The sequence below is a fragment of the Lygodium microphyllum genome, chromosome 23, assembly GCF_053477565.2.
Source record: "Lygodium microphyllum isolate KBCC chromosome 23, Lygodium_microphyllum_v1.1.10, whole genome shotgun sequence".
NCBI classification, from domain to species: domain Eukaryota; kingdom Viridiplantae; phylum Streptophyta; class Polypodiopsida; order Schizaeales; family Lygodiaceae; genus Lygodium; species Lygodium microphyllum.
Window position 1 is genome coordinate 71,802,316 of NC_141157.1, and position 27,579 is coordinate 71,829,894.

A 27,579-nucleotide genomic window follows, 5' to 3' on the forward strand; every position below is an offset into this window, starting at 1 on the left:
AGTAACCACCTACATCGTCCTAGCAAGGAGCCATAGAAGTATTGCGTGCAGACATTTTTGAAAATGTGCAACGAACAATCATCATGGGAGGTTTTTTAAAGACTCTGAGAACTCCCTGATTTCCATGAAAGGAAGGACAAGCCATAAGATACTGCCTTCGACTTTGACAGATTTCTCGATTCCTAAGGTTTACCAAAGATTGAGAAATTAGGATCAAATGTATGGTCCATTCGCAGCATGAGACGTAATATGCCTAAAGCAGTAAACAATAGTTGCATTTTTAATCAATTCCTGTAGCATCAAATAGGATAACATGGGATTTATAGCATAGCTTATCAGCATGCTCGAATTATGCAAAATATTAAGAGCATAAGATTTTTGCAGCACTAAAAAATAATTGTAATTCAATTAGATTCCTGTGGCATTGAGAGGGATGGTAGCTCATGTTCTCAATCTCAGCATTTTTCTGGGCTCTCTTTGCGCTAATCAGCTGGCAACCCCTCGCTTCGCCATCCATTGTATAAGAGGGCTATTGTCTTGTTTTCCCTCTCAAGACTCTCAAAACACATACCCCTCCCCCTTCTACCCATCTTTACCTTCAGCAAGCTTGTTGCTGCTTGCTGCATCAGTACAATGTGTACACCACCAGTCCAAAACCCACCTCATTTGATAGTTAGCGCAACTCAAATGTCCCATACCATTAGAATGTTAAATAATTGTTGATATTTTGCAATGATGATAAGCAAACAAGAGTATCCAGAAGGCACACAAGCTCACAGGGTCCAGCTAAAAATACTTTTCTCAGATAATGAAAGAATCCTCAGCACGCATTAAGAAAGAACTGGAAAATCTGGAACAGTTTCAGTCTTGTTCTTCAGATTTTATAGCTAAACTACAGTATTTTTCACAAGTTAGTTCTCTCCTACTGTTTCGAGAATGTTTTCCCAAAACTTGAGCCAGCTCTAGACCTGTCTTTTATTCAAACCCTGCATTGCTTAGCTGAAGACAGGCACCTTTTTCACCATTTCAATTTCTGAGTTAAATATTGCTAGCTCAAAATGCAATGCTCTACCAGGGGGTTTGCTAAAATGTCACAAGTTCCACTGCCTTAAAATCATGGAGAACAAAATGCAACTGGCAGTACAACAGGCCATCAAACAATTGCTCTCCAAATATGTATTATATGTTGCGCAGCCATAGAAAATAAGATTTTTATCAGTTAAAATAATGCAACACCATGTTCCCTGGACTTGTTACATGGAGAGATCTATCACGAGGCAGATGCTCTGTTTTATAATAATGGCGTGATACCATGCATATAGACAGGTAACACATGAGTCTTGTGGACAGCATCCATGCATGTGTACCATGAATGTCTAATAGCCAACACGTCTTTATTTACCTAGTACCGCATGAACGAAGTACAGACATATCATATGAAGCCCTAAGAACAGCATCACAACTTGATGCGCATTGTACAACGCCCATAAAAGTACTCAGTAAAACTTGTTGAGACCATGAGGCCAAAGTTGCATTTCCTGAACGCCTTCCAACAAACAGTAGGCTTTGTTTTGCTCCACACTAATGCTGATTTTTCTCCTAATTAAAAACGAGGGTGTATCCCAACAGTTTCAATCATAAAATATACAGTTCTTAAACATACATATTGCTCTTATTAGCTAGCTTTCCAAACAATCAGAATCTCAAGACCTATTTGAAGTTTCAGAAAGAGCTGTCTGTATCTGAACCATGCAAGCCTGTGTACCCTTCATACTCAATCCGAATAGATAACATAGCTAAAATAGCACGAAATCGTGCTCTAATCATCTCTAGCATGTCCTGCAACCTTTCGTCCTTAGGATCCAAAAGAGGAAAAGCTTTCAGTTGCTCTTCAAAAAGTGCAATACTCTTCTGAGATCTTGTGGAGAATACGGTTGCATCCTTATGTATTGCTGATCTCCAAATGTCTGTGCATCCTTTATAAAACCCTAATTCCTCTCCCTGTTGAAACCCTACTTTTAAACCGAGCTCTCTACCCTCGATCTTACCTGCTTCTACACCATCCTTGAAGCCCTCTTGAAAACCCTGCTGCAGCTGAGAATCCTCTAAATTCAGTGTTGATTCAAAGATGTCATCCAGTTGTTCAGCCTGTGTACTACCACTATGCATGTTTGAGAACCTGAACAAACAATAGTTTAGCACATGCTTCAATATGCAAACAAATAAGGTAGAGGTTCCAACCTACTAAAGGAAACTACTAAAAAGATTTACAAAGAGTCATAAAATGAAAGTTACAAACGTGACACATCAGCACATAAGTTGGACAAACCTCTAAGTGTCTCCGCTGAACACTCTTTCTAGCCATGACAGCTAATGAGATCCTCCCCTTGCTCTCTATTAACAATCCTAAGTAGATGTCAGGTGACCAGCCCATGAACATCAGATATGGGTGCCTAATCAGACAGCTGGTAAACAGTGCTGCAATCATCAACCAGAAGCCAAAAAGAACAATCCTTAGCATTAAAAGAATGGGATGCTTAAACCTTCTTGGCACTCTGTGCCTATGCAAAGCTGAATCTCCAGCCAGTGCATCACTTCTGTCCTTATTAATCTTGAAAAGGGGATTGGCAGGAGCTAGGAATGGAGCGCTCAATACTCTTGCACTTAAACAGGATACTGGAAGGATTCAGGAAAACACTGGAATGCCAGAGATGCAAGGGACAAGTGCACCTGGTCACATCAATTGATGACAGCAGGATTGTGCATGTGACCATCATGACAGAAACATGATCATGCACGGGGCAATTGTCAATAAGCAGATCACAGCAGTTGATGCCAAAGCATATTTGGCTTCTCTGATGCATCTCAAAGGAAGTCCTACCAGCAGTCACCTCTTGTGGGACATCCTTTGAGGTTTGGGGGAAGCTCTAACTCATGTACGAGGCTCCATCAACCATGTGGGCTGTCACATTCTGTGATCAACTTCAGACCATGCGGTTGAAATCTACTGACAGTATTCATGTTCAGGACCAACTTTGAAACATGCAATCTGCCCTAACTGAAGCTCATTTCATGGGGACAGTCCTATACAAACCACCTTTTGAGTATGATGGCATGGTGAATGCCTTACGAGCTCAGACATCAATGACTCCAGTATGTTTTCAGCATATTTTTCTATGTTATTTGAGCATGAGTCTACACTCAAGTTGCAGGTTAGACTGCCATCTCATTCTAGGCGCATCCATGACCAAGCAGTGGCTGCTCCAGTGGGGGGTGAGACGAAGAAGAAGAAGAAGAAGAGGGGCAAGGGTCCATCAAAGTCTTCATCATCCTGATATATGGTGTGACCCGTGTGGTGATTTGGCTGAAGGTGGTAAATGTAGAGCTAGACCATGGCACGCATCAAGATTCAACTATTTCTACTCTCTGTGATCAGGGATTGGAATGATTGATGACGACATTAGTGTGTTTCCAAGGCATCCTAGTGATGACTTGATCTCCCACTGCTTGGCTATGCATGATCCTATCTAATTGTCATTATTTTATGTAATATGATGGTACAAGTTTTTACGTAATCATTGATATGGTATTGCACATGATGATGGTGAAGTGGAGAAAAGAGAGAGAGAGTGAGAGAGAACTCTTGCACATACACCAAGGAAGATAAAATGATATGACAAATTGATGATGAAAGTCCAATGCTTAGGGTCTCCTTATATGGGCCTAGGGTTTCCCCCCAACCTTTAACCCTTGTTTAATGCAGGAGGTGTATGTCTTAAAGGTGTTGCCTTTAGTAGACACACTTGCACACCTAAGGTCTGTTCACACACGGATGAAACTAACAAACAAACTCCCCTTTTGCCCTTAGATCATGGATGACTAAACCCATGATACAAAACATAAACAAAGGAAATATGGAATGGTCTTACCTCAAAGAGAGACCATCTATTTCTACTCTATGTGGTCAAGGATTGGAATGATTGATGACGACATTAGTGTATTTCCAAGGCATCCTAGTGATGACTTGATCTCACACTGCTTGGCTATGCATGGTCCTATCTAATTGTCATTATTTTATGTAATATGATGGTACAAGTTTTTACATAATCATTGATATGGTATCGCACATGATGATGGTGAAGGGGAGAAAAGAGAGAGTGAGTGAGAGAACTCTTGCACGTACACCAAGGAAGATAAAATGATATGATAAATTGATGATGAAAGTCCAATGCTTAGGGTCTCCTTATATGGGCCTAGGGTTTCCCCCCAACCTTTAGGCTTTAACCCTTATTTAATGCAGGAGGTGTATGTTTATACACCTAAGGTCTATTCACACACGGATGAAACTAACAAACAAACTCCCCTTTGGCCCTCAGGTCATGGATGACTAAACCTATGATACAAAACATAAACAAAGGAATTATGGAATGGTCTTATCTCAATGAGAGACCATCTAATTCCATACAATGATTCTAGAAGGGAGATGCACAGAGATGAACATGGTCATGACATGCTCTACCGATAAGCTCAAGGACAAAGTAAGGCATGGTTCAGAGTTGTGTGTATATAGCTCATGTGCGAAGGCTAGTGGCACTAGGCACAAAACCAAAGGCTCAATACCTAGGTATAGCCTTTGGGCTGAACTCAGAGGTCATGCATAAAGTGATTACACACCCCCCCCCCCCCCCCCCAAAAAAAGAAATATAACTTGTAGTAGAATCATAAAAAGGAAAACACAAATCTTTTCAAATAGAAATCCGAGCAAAGTACTCCACATAGGAAATAAATGTATGGAAAGGTCTTAACACATACAGTATCAATGTCTAATTCCAAACATATTTTATATTTATTTGTTGTTTATTTAATTACAAATGCATACTGAAAGGGTTTTTGTTCATTATTGCCAAAAGACAATGATTGAATAAATCAATTAAGAGCCTTATCAAATGTATTAGGTGGCTCATCGAGATCACTTTCAAATAAGGTATAAGCAACAATCTAGTGTGCATGTTGCTTGTCTTTTTCCTTGTAGTATTGCTCAACGGTGTAACCAATACACTTGCAATGTCAATACTTAGGCAGTTGATTCTTGGAAAGAAGATTGCAAGTGCTATGTCGGTGTCTTTGCTAGACCTTTTGTCATCAGAAAGGATGGTAACTATCTACTCATACCTCATCTCTCGAGTAACCTTTAGGGTTGTCATGGTTTCACTAAATTTAGCTTCTTTCAACAAGCTATTGAAAAGCTCTTATTATCTTCGTTGAGACAACTATTAAGCATGGTCAATTTTTGGTAAGGGAGGCTTAAATGCTCAAGATGTTGATTTGGAATCTCCAAGGAATTGTAGGAGTTCCTAAATTATCAATTACTCCCCCAAGGTTCATCCCATACCTATATAAGATGGTGGCAAAGATGGTCAGGGAGACCAAGCCCAATGATAGCAAACACACTCTCATTCTTGTCAAGCCATTCCTAATAAAATTGCATTTTCTTTGAACGTGCTCTGTTGGAGCGCGCGGGTAGCGGAAGCGTGAAGATTTGCAGCAGAGGAAGTGAACAGGTGAGTGAGAGTGAGAGTAAGAGTGACGAACTGATTTGGGTGTACCAACAATGTGTTGGTACACAAAGAATAAAATGTATTTATACTTAGGGCCCGTAAGGGTGCATTCACATGTACAACATAACAATACACGTGTAAAATAGACGGAGGTGAATAAAGGACCTTTACATTCCAACAACCTCCCACTTAAAGGTCCGGAGTGAACCTTTAACCAACTCCCACTAGTCGTATGCAATGCTCATGCTGAGCCTTGCCTAGACTTTTAGTGAGAACATCTGCAGGGTTGTCCTGTGTTTTGATCTTGGTCAATGTGATTAGACCATCCTCCAGAATCTGTCTGATAAAGTGATATCGCACATCAATATGCTTTGTGCGTGAATTATACATGGCATTTTTAGCCAGATACACAGCACTCTGGCTATCACATCCCAACACTGGAGTACTCATAGACATGCCGAGATCCTCTGTGAGTCTGCTCAACCATATAGCTTCCTTAGAAGCTTCAGCAGCTGATATGTATTCAGCTTCAGTAGTACTCAGTGCGACGATGTTCTGCAACCTGGAGCACCAAGAGACGGCCCCTCCAACAACTGTAAAGACATACCCGCTAGTGGACCTGCGAGTGTCTAAGTCACCTGCCATGTCTACATCACAATAACCCTGCAGATTAAGTGCACCCTGCCCATAGCAAATACACTTTCTTTGTGTACCCTTCAGATATCTAAGAATACTCTTGACAGCCTCCCAATGTGGTTTGCCAGGATTTGACATAAACCTGCTGACAACTCCCACTGCATGAGCAATGTCTGGACGAGTAGCCACCATAGCATACATAAGAGAGCCACAAGCTGATGCATAAGGGACTCCCTTCATAGCATTGGCTTCCATGTCATCTTTTGGGCTGTTGGCTTTACTAAGCTTAAGGTATGGAGGTAAGGGTACTCCGAGAGGCTTAGCTTCAGCCATGTTAAATCTGTCCAGTACCTTTTCAATGTACTTTTCTTGAGATAAGAACAGCAATTTCTGCGTTCTATCCCTACGAATCCTCATGCCCAATTTATGCTCTGCATTCCCCAAATCTTTCATGGAAAAGGCTGATTTCAGCTGATCTTTGAGAGCATCCAAGCTAGTCTTTCTCTTCCCAACTAGCAACATATCATCCACATACAAAACAAGTATGATAGGGCTGCCATCTGTATCCTTTTTCATATACAAACAATGATCTGCATGGTTGCATGTAAACCCATGAGAGAGCATAAAAGTGTCAAACTTTTTGTACCACTGCCATGGTCCTTGTTTCAGCCCATATAAGCTGCGTTTTAGTTTACACACCAACTGCTCTTTTCCAGGAACTACAAAACCCTCGGGCTGTTTCATGTAGATCTCCTCATCAATGTCACCATGCAGAAAAGTTGTTTTCACATCCATTTGGTACAGCTCTAAATCCAATACAGCAGTGAGAGCAAAAAGCACACGTAGTGTGGTCATCTTCACGACAGGTGAGAAGACCTCCTGGAAGTCAATCCCTTCCTTCTGTGCATACCCTTTGGCAACCAATCTTGCCTTGTACTTGGGTTTCCCATCAACTGTCTTTACTTTGTAAACCCATTTGTTTGGAAGAGGCTTTCTTTCTTTGGGCAACGACACAAGATCCCAAGTATCATTAGCATACAGAGATTTAATCTCTTCCTGCATAGCTAGCTCCCACTTATTGCTGAATTTGCATGACTTAGCCTCTTTATATGTCAGAGGCTCACCCTCATCAGTAAGCATCACATAATGCAAAGAGGGGTCATACCTATGTGGCTGCCTTCTTGGGCATGTAGACCTGCGTACCCAATGATCTACATTCTCAGGAATCGGATCTACATCTGGAGGCATGTTATTTTCAGCATTTATTGGCTGCTGTAAACCATTTTCAGCATGCTGTTCATGCTGTACAGCACCTTCATTTTCATTTCCAGCACCTGCATTTTCATAATCAGCAAGTCTATCTTGCTGTCCATGACCTCCATGTGCTTCTATTTGCTGTCCATCATCATCTGGCTCAAAGATAACCAGCTGATCATCAGTTTCAGCCTGTGGTACAGCACCATGAGGCTCATCATTTGAAGTAATACATGGCTGCGAATTCTGAAATTTGACCTTTTTCATGTCTTCATCAAAGGCTAAAGTACTTTTCAGCAACTTTGCCTCATTAAACACAACATTACGGCTGCGAACAATTTTCTTGGACTGAGGTAGCCACACTCTATAGCCAAATTCACCCTCATCACCATAGCCCATGAAAATGCCTATGGTGGATTTCGGGTCAAGTTTATTCCTCAGCTCATTTCTAACATGCACAAAAGCATCACAGCCAAATATTCGTAAATGGTCATATGAGGCCGGTTTGCCAGACCAAACCTCCTCAGAAATGCCATTATTTAGGGACCTGTTTGGAGAGCGGTTGCAAATGTGAACCGCGGTTTTAAGTGCCTCTCCCCAAAATTCATGAGGGAGATTAGAAGTGGACAGCATGTACCACACTCTCTCACATAGAGTCCTATTGTATCTTTCAGCCACACCATTTGAAGAAGGGCTATAAGGGGTTGTAAGCTCCCTCTTGATCCCATGCAAGTCACAAAAGGACTTAAATTCATTAGACGTGAACTCACCCCCATTATCAATTCTCAAGCATTTCAACTTTCTACTTGTCTAAGTGGTCACGAATGCATGAAAAGTTTTAAAAACAGCAAACACTTCACTTTTCTTTTTCAACAAATAAACCCAAATCTTCCTGGAACAATCATCAATAAAAGAGGCAAAGTATGCAGCACCACCCAACGATTTCAAAGGCATGCTACATACATCAGAATGCACTAAGTCCAATACATTTGACTTACGGGAGACACCAGAGTAAAAGGAATTTTTCATTTGCTTTCCAAACTGATAGTCATTACAAAAATCAAGTTTAGAGCCTTTTCCATCAACCCTCTTCAAAGAGGTAAGAACATCAAGACCTTTCTGGCTCATATGGCCTAATCTCTTATGCCATAACTCCAAATGACAGCCAATTTCAGCAACTGCAAGAAACTTGCCATTCAAAGCTTCACAGTGCAGAAAATACAGAGTGCCCTTCTTGGTTTCTTTAGCAATCAGCATGGAACCCCTTTTTAATTTCCACAAACCACCACCAAACAGTGTGGTGTAACCATGCAAGTCAAGCTGTCCAACAGATAGTAAACTCTTCTTGATGCCAGACACATATCTAACATCTTTCAACACAAGTTCTTGCCCATTATCCAAAGACAAGTGTATGGTGCCAATCCCATCAATGCTGCAAGCATGATTATTTCCAAGGTAAACCTTGCCATAATAGCCTGCATCAAAAGTAGCAAAACACTCCAAGCATGGAGTCACATGGAAAGAGGCACCAGAGTCTACAATCCAAGTCTGAGTGACACAATCATCAACTGATAAAAGTGCATCAATCACATCAGCCTTGGTGATCTGCATATCCTGCATGTGACATACAAGGGCATCATAATCCACTGCACATAATACATCAGCCTCTGCATCTGAGAGCTCCTCTATGACAACACTAGAGGCCACATTGGCCTTTTCCTTCCCTTTACTTGCCTCAGATGCATCTGTCTTTTCCTCTTTCTTCTTTTTGTCTCCTGCATTCTTCTTTCTCTCTTGTTCCTTCTTGTAATACCTGCAATCAAGCTTCTTGTGGCCCTTCCGACCACACTGATAGCATGTAACATCACTCTTTTCTTTTCCTTTGCTCTTACTCCTGCTTCTCTGTCCAGCATTTGCATTTTTCTTTTCAGCCCTGCCTCTAACATTATAAGCTGAGTTGCTGCCTTCTCCACTAGACTTACGTCTAATTTCTTCATTCAAGATCGAACCCCTCACACCATCATATGTGAGATTGGGATTATTACTGAGAGAAACAACCAAAGTCTCCCAAGAGTCAGGCAATGTCATGATCAAAAAGATCGCCCTCAACTTATCATCAAAATCCAAACTTGCATCCTTGAGCTGATTTAAAATGCCAATAAATGCACTCAAGTGCTCAGCTGCAGGCTTGGACTCATCCAGCCACATATTCACCAACTTGCGCATTAAATGCACCTGATTAACAGGTGTGGTGATCTCATAGGTAGTTTTCAACTTCTCCCATATTGCATGACCAGTGTCTAAACCCTTAATGTCTGTCAAAATGTCATCAGTGACACCCATCTTTATATAAGCCACAGCCCTTTTATTGACTTTGGCCCAATCCGCCTCAGACATTTGTGCGGGTTTATCCATTTGCAAAGCATCCTCACAATCCTTTAAGAACAATATGCCCTGCATACGATCTTTCCAAAGATCAAAACACTGACCGTCAAATCGCTTGATTTCCATCAAACTTTTTATGTCAGAACTGGAAGAAGTTGCAGCCATTTTATCACAAGTACAAGTGTAAAAGCACTGAACTGCAAGAGCACAAGCTAAATCAGCAAATACACTGCTGTTCTTGCATAACCAGCAATAATCCTCTGATGTTTTGACATAAACCAGCTACTGCACAGGCAAATAATGCAGAAATTTATCAAATTCTGCACAAAATTCCAAATTTCCAGGTCCAAATGTGCGCAAATGTCAGCCAAACTGACTCAGCTGAGCAAAATTACATCAATATATGAAAAGCCCCAATTTTCCTTGGTCCAATGCCAAGAAATTTTACTCGGATAAGCAAAATTTCAACAAATTTTGAAAAATCCCCAAATTAATTGAGGTCAAGGCGCACAATGTCTGCAATTTCTGACACTGATGTCACTGTCAAGCATAAACAGCATCAAATCTGAGAAAAGCCCCAAATTTCCAGGTTCAAATTTGACCAAATCTGAGAGCTATGCTTGCGCGCGCGAACTCCCCTCAGTGGCAAAGGGGTTTCTTGCAGTAAACCTTAGAAAAAATTTTAAAATTTTCTGGAAGAAAAATGTGTCGAATCTGCAGCCGTTGACCTGCACTGCCCGTCAAATGCCACGCAGCCTTGCACCTGCCCGTCAGATGCCACGCAGCCTTGCGTGAGCTGTCACCTGCAGTTGTTGACCTGTGCTTGATGCCACGCAGCCTGTCGCTGCAGTTTCGTGACCTATGCAGCCTGCGCCTGGCTGCTCGTGACCTGTTTGACTGCCTGCCTGGTCAAAATTGACCTGTCGCCTGTCTATCAGGCTGTCGCTTGCACAAAACGTGACTTGCAACACTGTCGCCTAACTGTCCAGCACATACACGTGCCTGGAAACAGTGACGGCCTAACCTGTATGAGTGACGACTTACAAATTTCTCACGAGCGAAGAGCTGGTGATGTCTCACGCGGACTTCGAGGAGCGCGAGCACCTGAACCTCAGCTCTGATACCAGTTGTTGGAGCGCGCGGGTAGCGGAAGCATGAAGATTTGCAACAGAGGAAGTGAACAGGTGAGTGAGAGTAAGAGTAAGAGTGACAAACTGATTTGGGTGTACCAACAATGTGTTGGTACACAAAGAATAAAATGTATTTATACTTAGGGCCCATAAGGGTGCATTCACATGTACAACATAACAATACACGTGTAAAATACACGGAGGTGAATAAAGGACCTTTACATTCCAACATGCTCCAACTCATCTGTGGACACAACTCTCCATACACCTTCCTGCGTAAGTATGAGTTTATTCTTCCTCTTCCAAATGGAAAAGCCAACATCCAAGAATCTTTCAATAGTGATAACATATCTTGTCATCCCGATAGTAGATACCATGGAGAGGGTTCAAATTGAAAAAGCCCCAAATTTTTGTCGTCAAGTTTTAAAATTTCCAAGCTGAAATACAAAAAAAAAGGACCCAAGAAGTATAGATCATGTGAACTGCCCCAACTTTTAATTAAAAATAACTTCAAGTATGAAGTTTAATCAAAACCTTATCTTTTGTGTCATGGTATATGATGACGAGAGGAATAATGATGATTCGTCATGGATGATGTGATGCGACTAAAAGAGGCAACCGGTCAAGGCAATGATGTAGCAGGGAGCTCACATCACATAGGAAAAAGCGGTGATGGTCCGTGTTGTAGCATGCATCATGTGATGCAAGAGCAATGAATGTTGTAGCAAACGTGAAGCAATGGGTGATGTAATAGGAGAGGCAAATGTGACACACCATGATCACTATTAGAATGTCAATAGGCAAATGCGGCGCACCAAGGCCACGTTACCAAGACAGGTCATATAGTAAATAGGCAAATCAACGAACTAAAGATAACACGCAAGCAAGTCCAAGCAACATAGCAAGAAGAGGGGACAATGGGTGGATGTCTAGAGAGAGAATTGTGGTGGCACTCAAGCAAAATAGGGTTGTACTAGAGCAAATACGTCGGCATCTTCTTCTTCTTATTACACTTATCATGTTCCTCCTCAGCTCTAATGTGAACGCTCCCTTATCCACTAGCACTTTTTACCTTCTAGCTAGATAAGGGTTTTTTCTTCATGTTAACATGCATCAGTGGGTATGGTACTTTAGTACATTAGGGATTGCACTTTGTTTATCATTCTCACATAGTGGATGTGACCTTCCAACAAATCTCCTCACTTATTGTTCACTTGTTCACTTTGTGTGTGAGTGTGCGCGCTACTAAATCTTAACCTAGTGGTGGTATCAAAGCCATACCTCTTTTAAATCACCACTCTTGACATCTTTCTGTGTCTTTTAGCCTAGTCGACAACTACCTTTGCAACTGTTTCAGAGCAGTCGACAACAGCAACCCAATTTGTGTCTATTTCAACCCGTCAATCTACACATGTTCAAACAATTCAATAGCTGCCCAATTTGGACCTGCTTCAACCTGACAACAAACAGTCACTAATAGTCTACACCCAGCACCTGACAAGTCCCATCAGCTCCATGACGTCACCCATCATGACAGCTTAGTCATTTCTTGCAACCTCAACATTAAAAAATTAAAATTTAATCAGACCTTTGTTAACTCTCAATCTTAATCTCGATTATTCCACAAATAAGCCCATGTCCATACACAAAACACACAATTGATTAAGTTTGCACTAAAATCTTTAATTTCTCACCAAATCATCAAATTTCACGAAAAATTTTGGGAATTTTCCATTCAATGCAACTCGTCTTCCTTTTTGGATAGGACAGTAAATAACCTAATTAAGCAATGATTACAATGAGCATAAAATTTACGTAAACTAAAAATGCAAATGTTACTACTTAATCTTGGACAATGCATAGCCTATTGGCCCCAAAACTAGCACCCCTTGTGGTATTTCTTTATCTTGAATTGCAATCTGGATGGAATACAATGAGATTTCCTAAATCTCTTTTGCTCTCCAATTGCTTCTTATTGTCATAAATGACCAGCAAGCCGCCAAACCAATTTGCCCTTTGGTTTGCTTGGGGATCGGCCTTCACCCTACTCCTTGAAAGACAAATTCAGCCCCGAATTTGATATTAGTTGATTGGCCTCTTGAATCTCCATGAAATTCTTTCATTTCAAATGGTACTATAATGCAAGCCCTAGGCCCTCAATTTTGAGCACGCCTCCTGAGGTGGTTATCAAAACTCTAATTTTTGCTATAAATTAGGGTTTACAACAGAGATTGATCAAAATATCTATCTTTGATGACTCAAAGGGCTGAATTTTGCTAAGATAACTTGCGAGATGGCTATAGGATGAGAGAGAATGATGTAGAAGAGAGAAATTTCGAAGTGTCATTGTTGCAAGAAAGGCTTAAAAACTACTGCTACCTTGCTCAAACAACCATAGAAGCTATCACCTAATAGACTAGGACCACCAAAAGAGTTGATACCCACTCTTATATGCTGTCACTTGTACCAAAAGAACCATGGGCTAAATCACCTACAATTGGAGGGCTCCAAATTGCTCTCACCTACTGTAGATTGGTTCCTATGGCTACAAATCACATCAACAGCAGCTCCTTGCTCTCTAAGAACCTTATTCTCTCTCACAATGGCTAAAATAGACTTCCACTAGCCCCCAAAAACGTTTTCCTACTTGCATGGGTAAGTTTTGCCAAGTGGCAACCTTCTAATCAAATTTTCTAGCATTATCTAGCTTGATAAATTAATTATCAAACTATCAATTTTGATAATTAATTTAATATTTATTTTGATATCAAAAAAATGCAACCAATAATTAAATTGGTTAGGTCAATTTGTCTTTCAAGTATCCCTAAGCAGTTATTAGCCCTTGAACTAACATTTATTCATTTATAAATACCTAGTCTCTAATGTCACCACTGACATTAGTAGCAAATAAATTGGTCTAAGCCAAAATTTGACACCAAGTACCACCTAGGACCTGTCAAGAATAGCTTATTACAACTTTTACCTTTGGCATCAACTAATAGTTCAAGGTCTTCGGTCCCACATTGTGAAATAATAAACTTAGAGCTCACATGTGTAAGTCACATTGGCACATTTGAGTAACTTTTGATCAAATGCTAAGCAAAGCAATAAAATTCCCCTTCCTCCTAATATTCAAAGTGAAAGATTACTACATTTCATATCAAAAATTTGGGACTTTTTACATTTAAGCTTGAATTTCAACAAATTTTGTGAGAAACACTTGGAGCTTTTGTAAAATTTGTCCTCATTCATCAAAATCAAGGTAAATTTCATCATCTTTATTAACATTTGGGACATTGGAGCTTTTCAAGTGCAATTTCTCCTTTGATATTATCAATTATGTGCATAATTATAAGATTTCTTTAGCTTTTCCTTGCTTTTTCACACTATGTATCTTCATGTACACATTTGGGAAACATTATTATAAAAGTTCAATTATATACAACAAGCAATGGCAAGCCAAAATGACGGCTAAATGTGTTTGGGGGCTCCAATAAATTGAATGGCACAAATTATATGATATAAACGTACATGATGAAGCATGTTTTGGTTGCCAAACAACTTTGTGCCTATGTATCTAGTTCCGAGATTAGGTCTACAAGCCCTATTATACACAATGTTGCAAGCTCATCTTGTTCATCCACTATCACAAGTGGACCTTCTATTTTACAACTTTTGTTGCACCTCCTATCGTTGATCAATTGAGATGGCATGGAAGAGATACCCATGCACATACTTTGATTGCCCTCTCATGCAAGAGCTAGGTTATTCTATTCATTAAATCATGCACAATGACTAAGGATGCTTGGGATAAACTTGGTTCTTTCTATAAGGTGCGCAATGAGACACTATAGCTCATTTATTGAGATGGAGCACATGACAAAGGATAATGCAATGGATGCCTACATTACATGTGCAAAGTATCTAATGAAGCAACTTGCAAACATCAGTGAGATTATTTCTAATGTTTCTCTTATTTCTATAGACTTAACTAGCTTACTTGAGTCATGTTACAGTTTTGTGTCACAAGGATGTGAAATTTTGATGGTTTTCTTAGCACTTAATTAAGAGTTAATCAAATGTGCAAATGTGACTTGCACGTGTGATGTATGGGCTAGTTATTTCACAATGTGCAATCTAGAAACTCGAGATGTCAATGGTTGTCAAAGGCAAATGTTGCAATAAGTTGTGCTTGGTAGGTACTAGGTAGAACCTAGTGTCAAAAATTGCCCCGAACCACTTTATTAGCCATAAGTGTCAATACTAGCACTAGGGACTTGGCTTTAATTAATTTATTAATGCCAGTCAAGGGCTAGTAGAGTCCTTATGAGTACTTGGGTGATAAATTGGCCTAGACAATTTCATTGTTGGCTAAGCAAAAAATATTATCTTTCAAAACTATTAATCTGAAAAAGTAATTTAATCATGCTAGGAAATGGATTGAGAAGGCTGTAATTTGGCAAAACTTGCCCATACAAGTGAGAATAGGGTAAGAAGGGTCATTCTAACATGTGGAATTTGGGACCATGGTTTTTTTTTTTTTAATGGGGGGGAGGGGTGGGGAGAAAGAGTTTCAGAGTGAAGCAATGCAGAAGCAAATGACCAAGACAAAGAATGAACATAGAGGGGGGAGAAAGAGAGAGAGAAAGAGAGAGAGAAAGAGAGTGAAACGCAGAAAATCTGCAGCAAAGAATGTTGTATAAGGATCCAGAATTTTACATGGGTGCAGAGAGAATATTTGCGTATGTCTCCACCTCGAAGATCTCAGTCTCCGTCAACTCCGAGGACAATCTCCACAGTTTGCAACTTGAAATCTATGGAACATGGCTAACTGAGACTATTGGAGACAAAGCCTATAAATAGGCTGAAAATAATGGCTAGAAAATACAGGTCGGCTGCAATTAATGCAACCAACTGTTGTAGTCCAACCACAAGCCACGTGGCACCTGGCCGACTGCCTGCCATGTGGCACATGCCTATCCAGGTGATGACTAGCTAACACCCCCTCTTAGATCTTGAACAAGGCATAAGGCGAAGGGAACTAGAATGTCAGCAAAGTAGAGCCTCGAGAAGTGCCTTCGTAAACAAATCTGCAAGATTGTCCTCAGTATTATAGTATTCCACATCAATAGTCTCATCTAGAAGCTTCTCCTCTCCCTAATGAAGTGGTATTGGATATCATTGTGCTTCGTCCAAGCATGGAATACAAGATTCCATGCCAAGGCAATCCAACTCTCATTGTCGCATCACAGAATAGTAGGACGAGTCTGGGGGCAACCAAGCTCCTCTAACAATCGCCAAAGCCACACAGTGTCACGTGGTAGAAGACACGGCTCGATACTCCGTCTTAGTCAAAGATAGGGCTACAGTGGACTACTTCTTTCTACTCCAAGAGATAACACCTACACCCAAGGAACCCCCTATGGTCCACATCGCCAACCCAATCTGAATCACTTCAACCTACAAGAACAAGATCAGAAGCACCTAGACCTGCTGGATAGGAAATCCCTAGGTCAGAGGTCCCCCTTAGAAACCGTAGTATCCTCTGCGCACCCTGCCAATGCACCTGGTAAGGTGGACTCATGAACCCAGCCAAGAGACCTATAGCAAAACATAGATCAACCCCTGTGTTGAGAAGCCAAATCAACGATCCAATCAGCTAATGGTAGCAGGTAGCATCCGCCAAAGGAGAATCTCAGTGTGAAGTGGCCTTTCAATTCAGATCCATAGAAGTAGAAATGAACTGACAATCCTCCATCTCAAAAGTCACCAAGAGCTCTTGGACATATCTCTGCTAACAGGTGAAAATCCCCCTTTGAGCCTAATAAATCGCACTACCCAAAAAAAAGTGAAGAAGTCATGAATCCGTCATCTCGAACTTCTGATGTAAGGCTGTCTTCATCTCTTTAACCTTCTCGGCAAGGTCATCTGTAACAATCAAGTCATCGATATACAAAACAAACAACACATGACCATCCTCAAAAGTGTGTACGTAAAGCTACGGATCGGCCCTAGAGCGCCAATATCCCAACTTTGCATAGAGAAACGAATCAATCTTCTCATTCCAAGCACGTGGAGCTTGCTTTAGGCCATACAAGGCCTTCTTCAACCTGTAAACCTTCCCATTAGAGGAATCAAAGCCAGGAGGCTGCTCTACGTAGATCTCCTCCTTCAAATCACCATTCAAGAAGGCCAACTTTACATCCAACTGAAAGACAGGCCATCTCCTATGACCAGCCAAGGCAAGAACAACATGGATCGTCGCCATACAAGCAATGGGGGCAAAAGTATCATGGAAATCAATACTTGGGCGTTGAGCAAAACCTTTAGCAACAAGGCGAGGTGTGGATCAACCAAATCAAAGAGCCAACAAGGCACCTGTAGAGGATAGCATCTGAAGTGGGATCACCTGCTACCAATAACTTGGACTTGGGGTCCATTGGGAAAGAATCAAGCCAACACTCGGCCATACCAAACTTTGAAAGCAACTCGAAAATGTACCTATGCTGGAAAATAAAGATGCCCTATGCCATCTGATAAATCTCCAAACGAAAGTAAGATCCCAAGATCCGTCATGTTAAACAGCTATCACAATATCTCCTGAGTCCCCGATCAACTTCCTCTGAGTGACTCCTTGTGATAATGAGGTTATCAACATTCAAGATGACCAATGTAACCTTGTAATAAAGATTGTAGCCCACCCACAACCTTGTAATAAAAGTTTAGGTGATGATCCAAGCGATGGAAGCTACTCTCTAAGAAAAAGCAATCAATCCTCTAGAACCAAGCTCGAGGAGCTTGCTTTCGGCCATAGAGGGCCTTCTGCGACCTCTAAGCATGGTTCTCCTTCCCCTACACAAGAAAACCAAGAGGCTGTGAGACATAAATCTCCTCCTCCAAGAGGTTGTGATAATGAGGTTATCAACATTCAAGATGACCAATGTAACCTTGTAATAAAGATTGTAGCCCACCCACAACCTTGTAATAAAAGTTTAGGTGATGATCCAAGCGATGGAAGCTACTCTCTAAGAAAAAGCAATCAATCCTCTAGAACCAAGCTCGAGGAGCTTGCTTTCGGCCATAGAGGGCCTTCTGCGACCTCTAAGCATGGTTCTCCTTCCCCTACACAAGAAAACCAAGAGGCTGTGAGACATAAATCTCCTCCTCCAAGAGGCCATTCAAAAAGGCCAACTTCACATCCATCTAGAGCCAAGATAACTTGAATAGTGGACATCAAAGCTGTCAATGCAAAAGTCTCTTAAGTTATCCAAACTTGTTCGCTAAGAGAATCCCGTCCAAGGCACGTCTACAAGATACTTGGTCTTATAGATCTACTTCGCACCAATCACTTCTTCTTTCTTCAAACAAGGAACCAACTCCCAAGCCTGATTCCGCTCGATAGAATCAAGCTCAGCCCACATAGCATTGTGCCAAACCTCCTATACAATACCCTCATCAACTATAGTAGACTCATGGTCCTAAAGAATCTGTGACATTAGAGTATAATTCACACATAGTGAACTATCCCGCAATCTTTGCTGACTTACCTGGATTAAGAAGCATCTCGCAGAACTAGGTAATCCCTAAATCCTGCATGAGCCACCAATACCACCGAGGAATGGTGATAGGCTCTCAGCCTGCTGCGCAAGAGGCCATGAGGCCTCTAGAACCTATAAAGCACTTGTCTATGCTAGGGACTCCTCCTCACTAAGGGAAGGTAGTGTGAGAGTGCACAACAGAAGGAACTTGAACACAGAGTAAGAGAGAGACAATCTGCAAGAGAAAAAGAAAAGAAACCTGCACTGAACAAGGAACAAATGTTGAATACAGAAGGAGGACTGATCAGTCCCTGCACGCAGCCCACAACGTCAATGAGGGCACCGAATCAGGCTGATGATGATGGCAGCACCGAAGACGGAGGAAGATGACGGAGTCAAAGTATGCATCTGCCAAGGAAGGAGGGAAGATAATAATCTGACTGACTGCCAAGTGGAAAATGGCTATAAATAGCCAAAAATCCCAAAAATTGGCCAACCTGAAATTTAGGGCCAAAATATATATCCGACCAGCTTATAATGCTGGTCGGACCAACATTTAATGCTGGTAAAAATGCCAAAAATGCTTAGAAAAATCTCGAAAAGGGTGGACAATGTCTGGCAAGTGAGGCAAGCTGAAGAATGCAGAAACTGCCCCGGGAAATGCACATAAAATCCTCACTAGAGGAGAAAATGCACTGAAATGCAATAAACTGAGTGCTCTAGAATGAGCTACCTCCTCCATCAAAACAAGTGATAGACAGGTTAGAGCTCCTAAAGTCCTCGTCTGACTCAAACTGAGGCTCACAGGCAAGAGATGGCAAGGCATGACAAACATGACTGCTAACATCCCCTCTCAAATCTTGGATATGGCGGAAGGCCAAGAGAGAAACGGGTCCTAGGGTGGCAAGAGTAAGGCCAATGTCGATGAAGTCCGTCCATAAAGACTGCAGGTGAAGAAGCCCCTCATGATCCTCGGAAGTCCCCCTCTAAAACAATAGGGGCTAGAAAATCCACGGCCGCATCACCGAGATCATCCCCCTCTGAAAGGGATGGGGGTACGAGAAAACCACCGGAGGAGAGGGTGGGGGATGGAAAGGAACCAGTGGGAAAGAGGGTGCACAAGAGGGAACGGGTGTAGCAATAGACAACTGCCTCGGAGGACCCTGAATAAGAGAAGGGGAATGGAGCTTGTAAAGCCTGCTCTCCTACCAACTTGTCACGATAACAGCCCCTGTATAAGAATCCTCAATACAAACGGCCTGCTCATTGAAGACAACCCAGGTACCGAGCCTTCTAAGGCCATAAACTGAGAGGATTGGAAAGCCCAAGTCCGAAACATAAAGAGCCTATGAAAGGAAGCTCGACGCACAGTCGGGAAATAAAGGCAAAGTGCCAACACCACAAATTGGCACCGAAGCAATGTCATCAAACTCTCACAAGGGCATAGATCCTGCAACAAATCACCTCGTGGAGTCATATGACGAGAAGCTCCACTATCAACCAGCCAAGGCCTCTCAGAAGATGAGGCAACCACTGAAGGAGGCTACTCCAAGTCAACAATATAAAGGAACACCGACTCATGGGTAACCGTTGGAGTAGAGATAGAAGGCTAGGATGTTTTAGCTCCAACCTTCACTCCCGAACGAAGGTGAGGGTACTTCTTCAAACATTTCTCATCTAGATGTGTTCCCTTCCCATAGTATGGGCATTTAGGCTTCTCCGAGTCAGAGTAAAAACCTGAAGAACTCTCATGTCTTTTAGCCTGTGACTTCTTCTGCATCCCCCCTCTCGAACCTATAACAAAAGCTTTGGTGGAGGTGGATCCACTAGCTACCTCTTTGGCACGCTCTTCATGCTCCAAAACAAGCAGGGCAAGCTCCTTCCATGGAAGCTTCTCACGGGTCCTCAATGTAAGAAGGCTAGTGTAGAAAACATCAAACCGGGGAAATAGCAACTGAGTCAAAAGAATCATAGCCATATCCTCTGAAGAGATCAGCCTGCCAAGGAACGCAAGCTCATCCCTCATGTCCTCCAACCTGTTGATATGATCCTTCATGGAAGAAGAACCATCGACAACGAGCATCCGTAATTGCTTCTCAAGAGTAATCAAATGGGCAAATGTCTTCTGATGGTACAAAGAAGCAAGCTTTGTTCACACTTCTCTTGCTTTCCGCAACCTACTCACATGCACTAGGACAGAATCCTATAAGCTCATAAAGAGGAAAGATCAAGCTCTTGAGTTGAGCCGATCCCATAAGGCCACACAATCCATCAATGATTCAACGGTGGGATCCTCCACTGAATAGGGAATAATGTGGGTAACAAACTCCCTAAGATCGAGGTATCAAGGATACTCTCCACCTTACATGACCAAAGCGAGTAGTTGGAACCATCGAGCCGGTCTTCTTTAGGCAAATAAGGGAATGTAGAAACCTATATAGAGGGTGCCATGGAAGGCATATGAAGACCAACAAAAGGAGCCTTCTGTGAAACATGGAGAGAACGAGGAGGAGAGGGATCTCGTACAAACGGGCTAAGTGACCTCCAGTCGTCGTGTGAACTAGCACAAAAATCTCTCCATCTCTTAGAGGAAGAAACAAAGACCTCATCCTCTGAGTCAGCAAAGAACTGGTGATAAGACATCTTCGTATGTATCTACAAAACACCCACAAAAAATCTGCGTTTTGGCAGTAGACAGCCCCGAAACAAGAGAAAATAGCTACAAGATCACAAGGAGATCAATGTAGAGGATCCACCTAGGGGAGATAGATTGTTGCATACACAAGGACTATGTGCGTTTGCTGAGGAGAGATGTCGCCTGACCAAGGAACACTGCATTTGCAGCAGCAGAAGACTGTCACCTTACTGAGCAAGCTTGTCGCCTGGCAGCAAAACAAGTACATGGCACAAGAAAAGTTGTAACATAAAAACCATCAATTGGATCTTCGAAGGCCACAACCTCATCAAAGATCACATTCCTATTCACCTCAACCTTTCGAGACTCTGGGTCAGAGTCAATAGCCATTCATGATTGTGCTATAGCCCACGACTATAAGCTTTTTCGACTAGGGGTTGAGTTTACCCCTTCTTTTCTTCTTATCCACATGGGCATATGCCTTGCACGCAAAGATGTGAAAGTGGGAAACTGAAGGCTTCTTCCCAAAGAAAGCTTGGCAAGGAGTCAAATCCTATAATGCTGAAGTAATGGACCTGTCGCAGATGCGAAAGACTCCTATGCTCCAATATCGATTGGGCCATTTAGAGCATAGTCCAATTGGTGCGCTCCACCACACCATTCTCCAATGGTGTATTCATATGGCAATTCTCCATCCAAATACCATGTTCCCTGCAAAACTGAGAAAATAGGTTAGAACGAAACTCATCGATGTGGTCTACTTGTATACCAAACTTTGAAAGAGGTCCAAATCTCCACAAACACCTTCCACTTGCAGAAGGGAAAGTACATCTCGCTCTTGTACTCCAAGAAGTGGGGTCACACAATGACTAAAGCCGTCAACAATCAACATGAGCTACTTGGCCTTCCAAGGGAGGCCGTGCCCATGGATCCGCAATGGTCTGTGTACCAACTCAAACACTGTCAAAGTCCTCCGAGTATTAACCTATGGATAGGGTAGCATGGATAAAAAGGAGGTGGTAGAGAAAAATAGGAAAGAGGAAGAGGAGATAGGTAGGCAAAACTAGGTTGTAAGTATCCACTGAGTGCCAATTCATGCAAAGGCACTGGAACATGAATGTCTCCATAAGGTGTCAATGAAGGTGGAGACACCGGGACACACAAACCCTATCCGAATGTCAACTGGGGCACAAAAAAATGACTAGAAGGCCCACTAAGTATCAAAAATAGATGCAACAATAGAAGCAAGAAAGAATTTTAAAATAGACTACTAAACACAACACAGAAGAGAAAGAAAGAGAAAACATAGAAAAACATTGCAAAGAAGAGAACTCAAAAGAATGCCCAAAAAATGGAATCCATACACCAAACACAAGAGAGTCACATACAACAGTGAGTCACTAACTACGTGGGCACTGGAACTAAGCTCTCTCTCTAACAAGACCTCTAGGTGATAACCATTCTGACTAAGGAGGAGCACAAAATATATAGGCCATAAATACGCCTAAATAACAATTGGTTGGTCAACATACTAGCATCAAAATACCCTTAAATGCCATAAATAATGCCAAATAAAAATACCTAAAATATCTAACATGTGTCAAACCCAATCTAGCGTACACAGACTCACACATGAGCTGACATGCTACTAAAACCCTCTCTTAGATCATGGGTGATCTAATCCAATACAATGATACAATGATAATGACTCATCATAGGCCATACAACAAAGAACCACCAGAACAGAACCATGGATACCCAAGCAATGGGTGATCAAGCCACCACCAAGGTGCCTCGGAAAGAACCTGATGTCAATGTCAATCGTACTACCCCTGAAAATAGAGAAGAACCATAGCAGCTCTCTATGTCTGTCATCATCAATGTCTCGCAATAGAATAGAAGACCATCTTGTCAAAAATGCATGTGAACATATGTGACCATGGATTCCCCACCTTTGACCAAGACCACCAAAGTGTCCCCTTATATAAGCTCTAACTAGGAGCCAATCCTGCTCTCTAACAAATAACAGCCCATCATAAACCTAGATATCAATCCAAGCTCCAAGATTTGAACTTGCCAAACTTCAATGAATCTGTCGAGATGTCCCTCTCTGAAATTTGTGCACCTATATATATACCTGTATAGATTAGGCCCATTGCTCCATCTCACCACCCCCTCCCACTCCCTCTCTTAGCACTGGAGAGTCCTGAGAAATAACTGCATCACCTATACTAGAAAGCAGTAGAGGAAGGAGCAACCAAGCCCTTCTCTTAGTCTAAAGAAGCAAATCTGTTCCGCACCTTGGCCTTGGCCAAAGGATCCAAGTTGGAGTTTGAAAAAGAGAATGACTCGATAAAGGAATCCGGATCCAACTTCTCTTGCATTGCCTTCTTCTTCCTCGAAGCTACTAACTCTTTACAATCCTTGCACAAATGTCCCTTCTTACCACAATGATAACACTGGGCCTTCAACTTCTACTTCTTGTCACTCCTCTCTGAAGTTGTAAAGGCCTCACTGGAACCATCAAATTATGATGGATGCCTACCCTATAAACACAAAGACGTCTAATGCTCGAGCAACATGGAGGACATCTATAGAAATCTAACAAGTGTTGATGATGTCTGAGTCTGCAAAGCATTGACCACTCCATCAAACTCCGGAGGGAGATTGTAGAGCACAATCCCCATAATATGAGCCTAGAAGGGCAAACTACATGTGTCAAAGCTAGTCCTATACCTGTGTGGCACTAAGTAAGAAAGATTAAATTGCATCCTTTGGCTTGAACTTCATCTACTAGCGTTGTCCAAAAAGAGCAACGACAAATAGGCGAATAAGCCTTATACAATATCTAAAGCTTTGCCCAAATCGCAAGTCCTGCAAGTGGTGACTACATGAACAACTTCTTTGGAGATGCAGCAAAGAAGAGCACAATATACACAAGCATTCATCAATATTCCATGTAAACACAACCTCTTCATAGTTGTCCTCATCATAATCAACTGGAAGAGAATTAAGATGCGCAGGACACTCACAAGCTCCAAATACAACGTACCATAACCGCTTCTGCACAAACCAAGCTTTCATGACAATACTCCATGTTAAGTAATCAAAGCCATGTAATTTGTCATCAATGGAACAATAGGACTAGGCCATTTGAAGAGGATAGGAATAGAAAATAAAGGAAACAATAGGAGAAGAAAGAGAGTATAGTCAATCACCAGCATAAACTACACAAAAACAAAGTTCACAAGCAATAGACACAAGCCGATCACAAAAATCAACTACAAAATATAGAATACCACTGCCAAACACTATCAAATAGCAAAAAATGCTTTCGCCCAGCCTTGAAAAGCATTAAATGATATAAAGACAGCAATTGAGGAGGGATGGATGGGAGATTCAATGGATTGGTAGATACAATAGTAGGAAATGTTTTTGGGCTTTTGTCCATTAAATGCATTGAAATGAAGAAAGAGATTATTCATCTACTTCAAAATGACATTGAGATAAAGAAATTGAAAAAAAAGAAAAGAGAAAACTTAGAAGCGGTTAAATTAATCTTTTGTACTCTTCATATTTCTTTGGGTTCAAAAACAAAAGTTTGTCTTCTTTAAGTCTAGCGGACCAATATCTTGATTGCATAGTCTCTTTTTCATGAAAATCACCAAAATCTTGCGGAAAAGAGAAAGTGAAATCAACAGGTTGGAAAGTATGAAATTGCATACTTAGCATAGCAGTAAATGAGGATAGAGATATGAATTGCATAGATGAGAAAGGTAAAGAAGTAAATGGTATGAATGTAGATGGAGGAGAGATAAATGGTTTGTACTCCATGCCCATTTGTTCCACAACAAGATGGCCAATCCCTAGTGGAGCTTCCATCCTTCCTACAAAATCATTGATCCACTCCTGCTTGCTTCTCGACAGATTTTGCTCGAGAGAATGAAGCGATGATACCATGTTCAAAGTCATACTGCCCACTTATTGTTCTTGCTTTTTGCAAAGGTCTTTCAAATCAAAGGCCTAGGCTTTTTCAATGAGATCTTGGCTCTAATACCATGTAAAGAAATGCCCTAGACGTAGAAAACACAAATACAATTATAAACAAAGCACAAACTAATAACAAAACATCATTAGGGTTAGGATAACACAGAGACAATGAACACAATGAATAATCTCAAATGAGTGAATTTGAATAATACAATACTCATGCAGCAAACACATTATGCCGTGAATAAACACTGCACCTTGGATTCTTATGTCTCGAGGACCGAGGCAGAGGTAATGAGCTAGAGAGTTCGTTGTACTCTAACAGATCCAAAACACAACAAGGCAATCTCTAAAGATATCTAGCAATAGCCAATGTAGTGTTGAACTAAAATATGCATTACTTGCTGATTAGCCTCTTAAATAGCCCCAAAACACACTAAAAATGCTCTTTTAGAGTAAAACCCTAAAACGGGGAGCGCTTCAAAGAGTTTAGCGAAAACCCTAATTTTTGGGACGCCCTTTCACATCTATAAATAGGCAGGCTGTCCCCATTCAACAATCATCCTTATTTACAGGTTACACTAGCCCACACACCCTCTGTTGCTGTTGGCGCCCAGTTTCCAGCCTACAGTCGACCTCCATCTATTGTCCAGCCATCATCAACTGCAGCCACATTATCTTCAGCATGTCCATTGCTGTAGGTGACAACTCTCAGCTGCTGGCGGCTGCTCCAGACTATCCCAGACTGTTGTTCAGCCTGTTGTCCATCGTCTCCATGGTCAGCCAGCCTGTGTTTTCAGCATTGCATGCCCTGACACTCTCAAACACTATTTTAGCCTGCTGTTTACAGCAGACTGTGCACAATTTCCAGCCTCCGACCGGTGGTACACTACTACATTTACCAGTTTCCAACCTCCAGACTGTTGCATTTTGGCGAAATGGGGTGTGGGCAGCAAAGCTCTAGCACCTAAAACCTGCAAAAACGAGATTGGACCGAGTGGGAGGACAAGTTGTCTATTAATAGAAAGTTTCGATCTCCCAAATCAGGGTTTACATGTGAGACATGGAAACTCTTTCAAACCGCTCCTAGGTTAAAAGAAATGGTTAAAATTCATTAATTAACTTGAGTTTTGGGGTTGTTTAATGAAAGTTAATTATAATTTAGCTCAACATCTCCATTGCTTGGTCAATGCTTACAACGGGAGTGGCTCGTGTGCTGCCTTTTGGCGCAGATTTGCTATACCTTGATTGAGCTAGCTATTGCCCACCGTGCCACCCTATCATAGGAGATGCCCACCTTGAATTTTCAGCCTTGCAACCTCTTCTTTACTATTTCCATTCTGTTCCTCTTGGTCATTTTACTATGAGCCGTCTCTTACACATGTTCACAAGCTGCAAGGGGTTCTTTCTTGGTGTAGGAAGCTGGGTATTTGAAATTTTTACAGTCGGAATATACTCCTGTGTTCATTGTGCCTAGCACTTCCAGTTTTTGCCACAATTCTCAAATGGAAACACAAATAACAAAAACCAGAAGAGATGCCAGACATTCTGCTGCTGGCTATAGAAAACACAAATACAAGTTTTGGATTAACTTCTGTCATTTCTAAGCATGACATTGTATTATTTACTGACATATTAGACGCTCTGTTGCTGGCTTTAAAGAACACAAGTACCAAGTTTGAGTATGACTTCTGCAACTTTGAGCCTGACCTGACGACTAACATCAGAGATCCTGAGAGTTCTATGCCTGATTTGAGCAGCATCTGAAAAAACTTCTGCAATTTTTATGAGCTTGACCCTGTCTTGTGAAGACGCCAGCTAGCAGCAGGCGTGCCTAACATGCTGCTACTAGCTTTAGGAAAAAGAGATACAGCATTTTGAATAAGTTCTGCAATGTGGAGGCGACGCTTCTTTACCAGCTAAGCAGACGTCGTGGCTCTAGAATACACAAACAAAGCTTGAGCTTGAGCTTGGTACATTTAGGGACATACCGGGGTTAGAGCTCAGAAAATGGGGCGATAGTCCTCGATACCGAGGCCAGGCACAGGCCACGGCGTGTTTGGCGGAAGCTCCCACTTCTCTTTGATGCGTCGGATTTTGTGGCCTCGATCGGGCCTGCTGTTCCCAAAGGTGCCTCTGAAGCGCTTGCCTGCCTTGGTCTTCTTGTCACCGCGGCCACACAGGGCAGGGGTGGACGGTGCTCGAGGGGGAGGAAGAGCCGATTGCGATTGCGCAGGTGAGGCGGAAGTGAAGAAGCGAGCCCGAGCAAGGGTAGTGGGAGAGCAAACTCTCGTCAGCAGTTTGTGACACGAGGCGATCGCCATAGCCACGAGTTTACCAAGGAATCGGAAGTCCTCGTTGCTAAATGTCTGATAAGTTTAAGCCAATTCCCTCCCAGTCTGTTATCTAATAATCCTCCATTATACCTTTTTTCCCAAATGAGTTTTATAAAT

The 27,579-nt window shown here is 41.8% G+C and overlaps 1 protein-coding gene across 2 annotated transcripts; it reads right to left on the reverse strand.

The window, feature by feature from the left end:
* Positions 1–1,487: 1,487 nt before the first annotated feature.
* Positions 1,488–27,254, reverse strand: LOC148016322 (uncharacterized). Of its 2 annotated transcripts, none has more exons than XM_087664447.1 (2): positions 27,118–27,254; positions 1,488–2,179 (listed from the first exon to the last, which is right to left on the reverse strand). In XM_087664447.1, exon 2 carries the CDS (start codon positions 2,167–2,169, stop codon positions 1,723–1,725), a length of 447 nt encoding a protein of 148 aa, XP_087520573.1. In that variant the 5' UTR covers positions 2,170–2,179; positions 27,118–27,254; the 3' UTR covers positions 1,488–1,722. The 2 variants fall into 2 exon arrangements, with proteins under 2 accessions (XP_087520573.1, XP_087520574.1); XM_087664448.1 differs by lacking the exon at positions 27,118–27,254 and adding an exon at positions 2,330–2,394.
* Between the last annotated feature and the right edge of the window lie 325 nt (positions 27,255–27,579).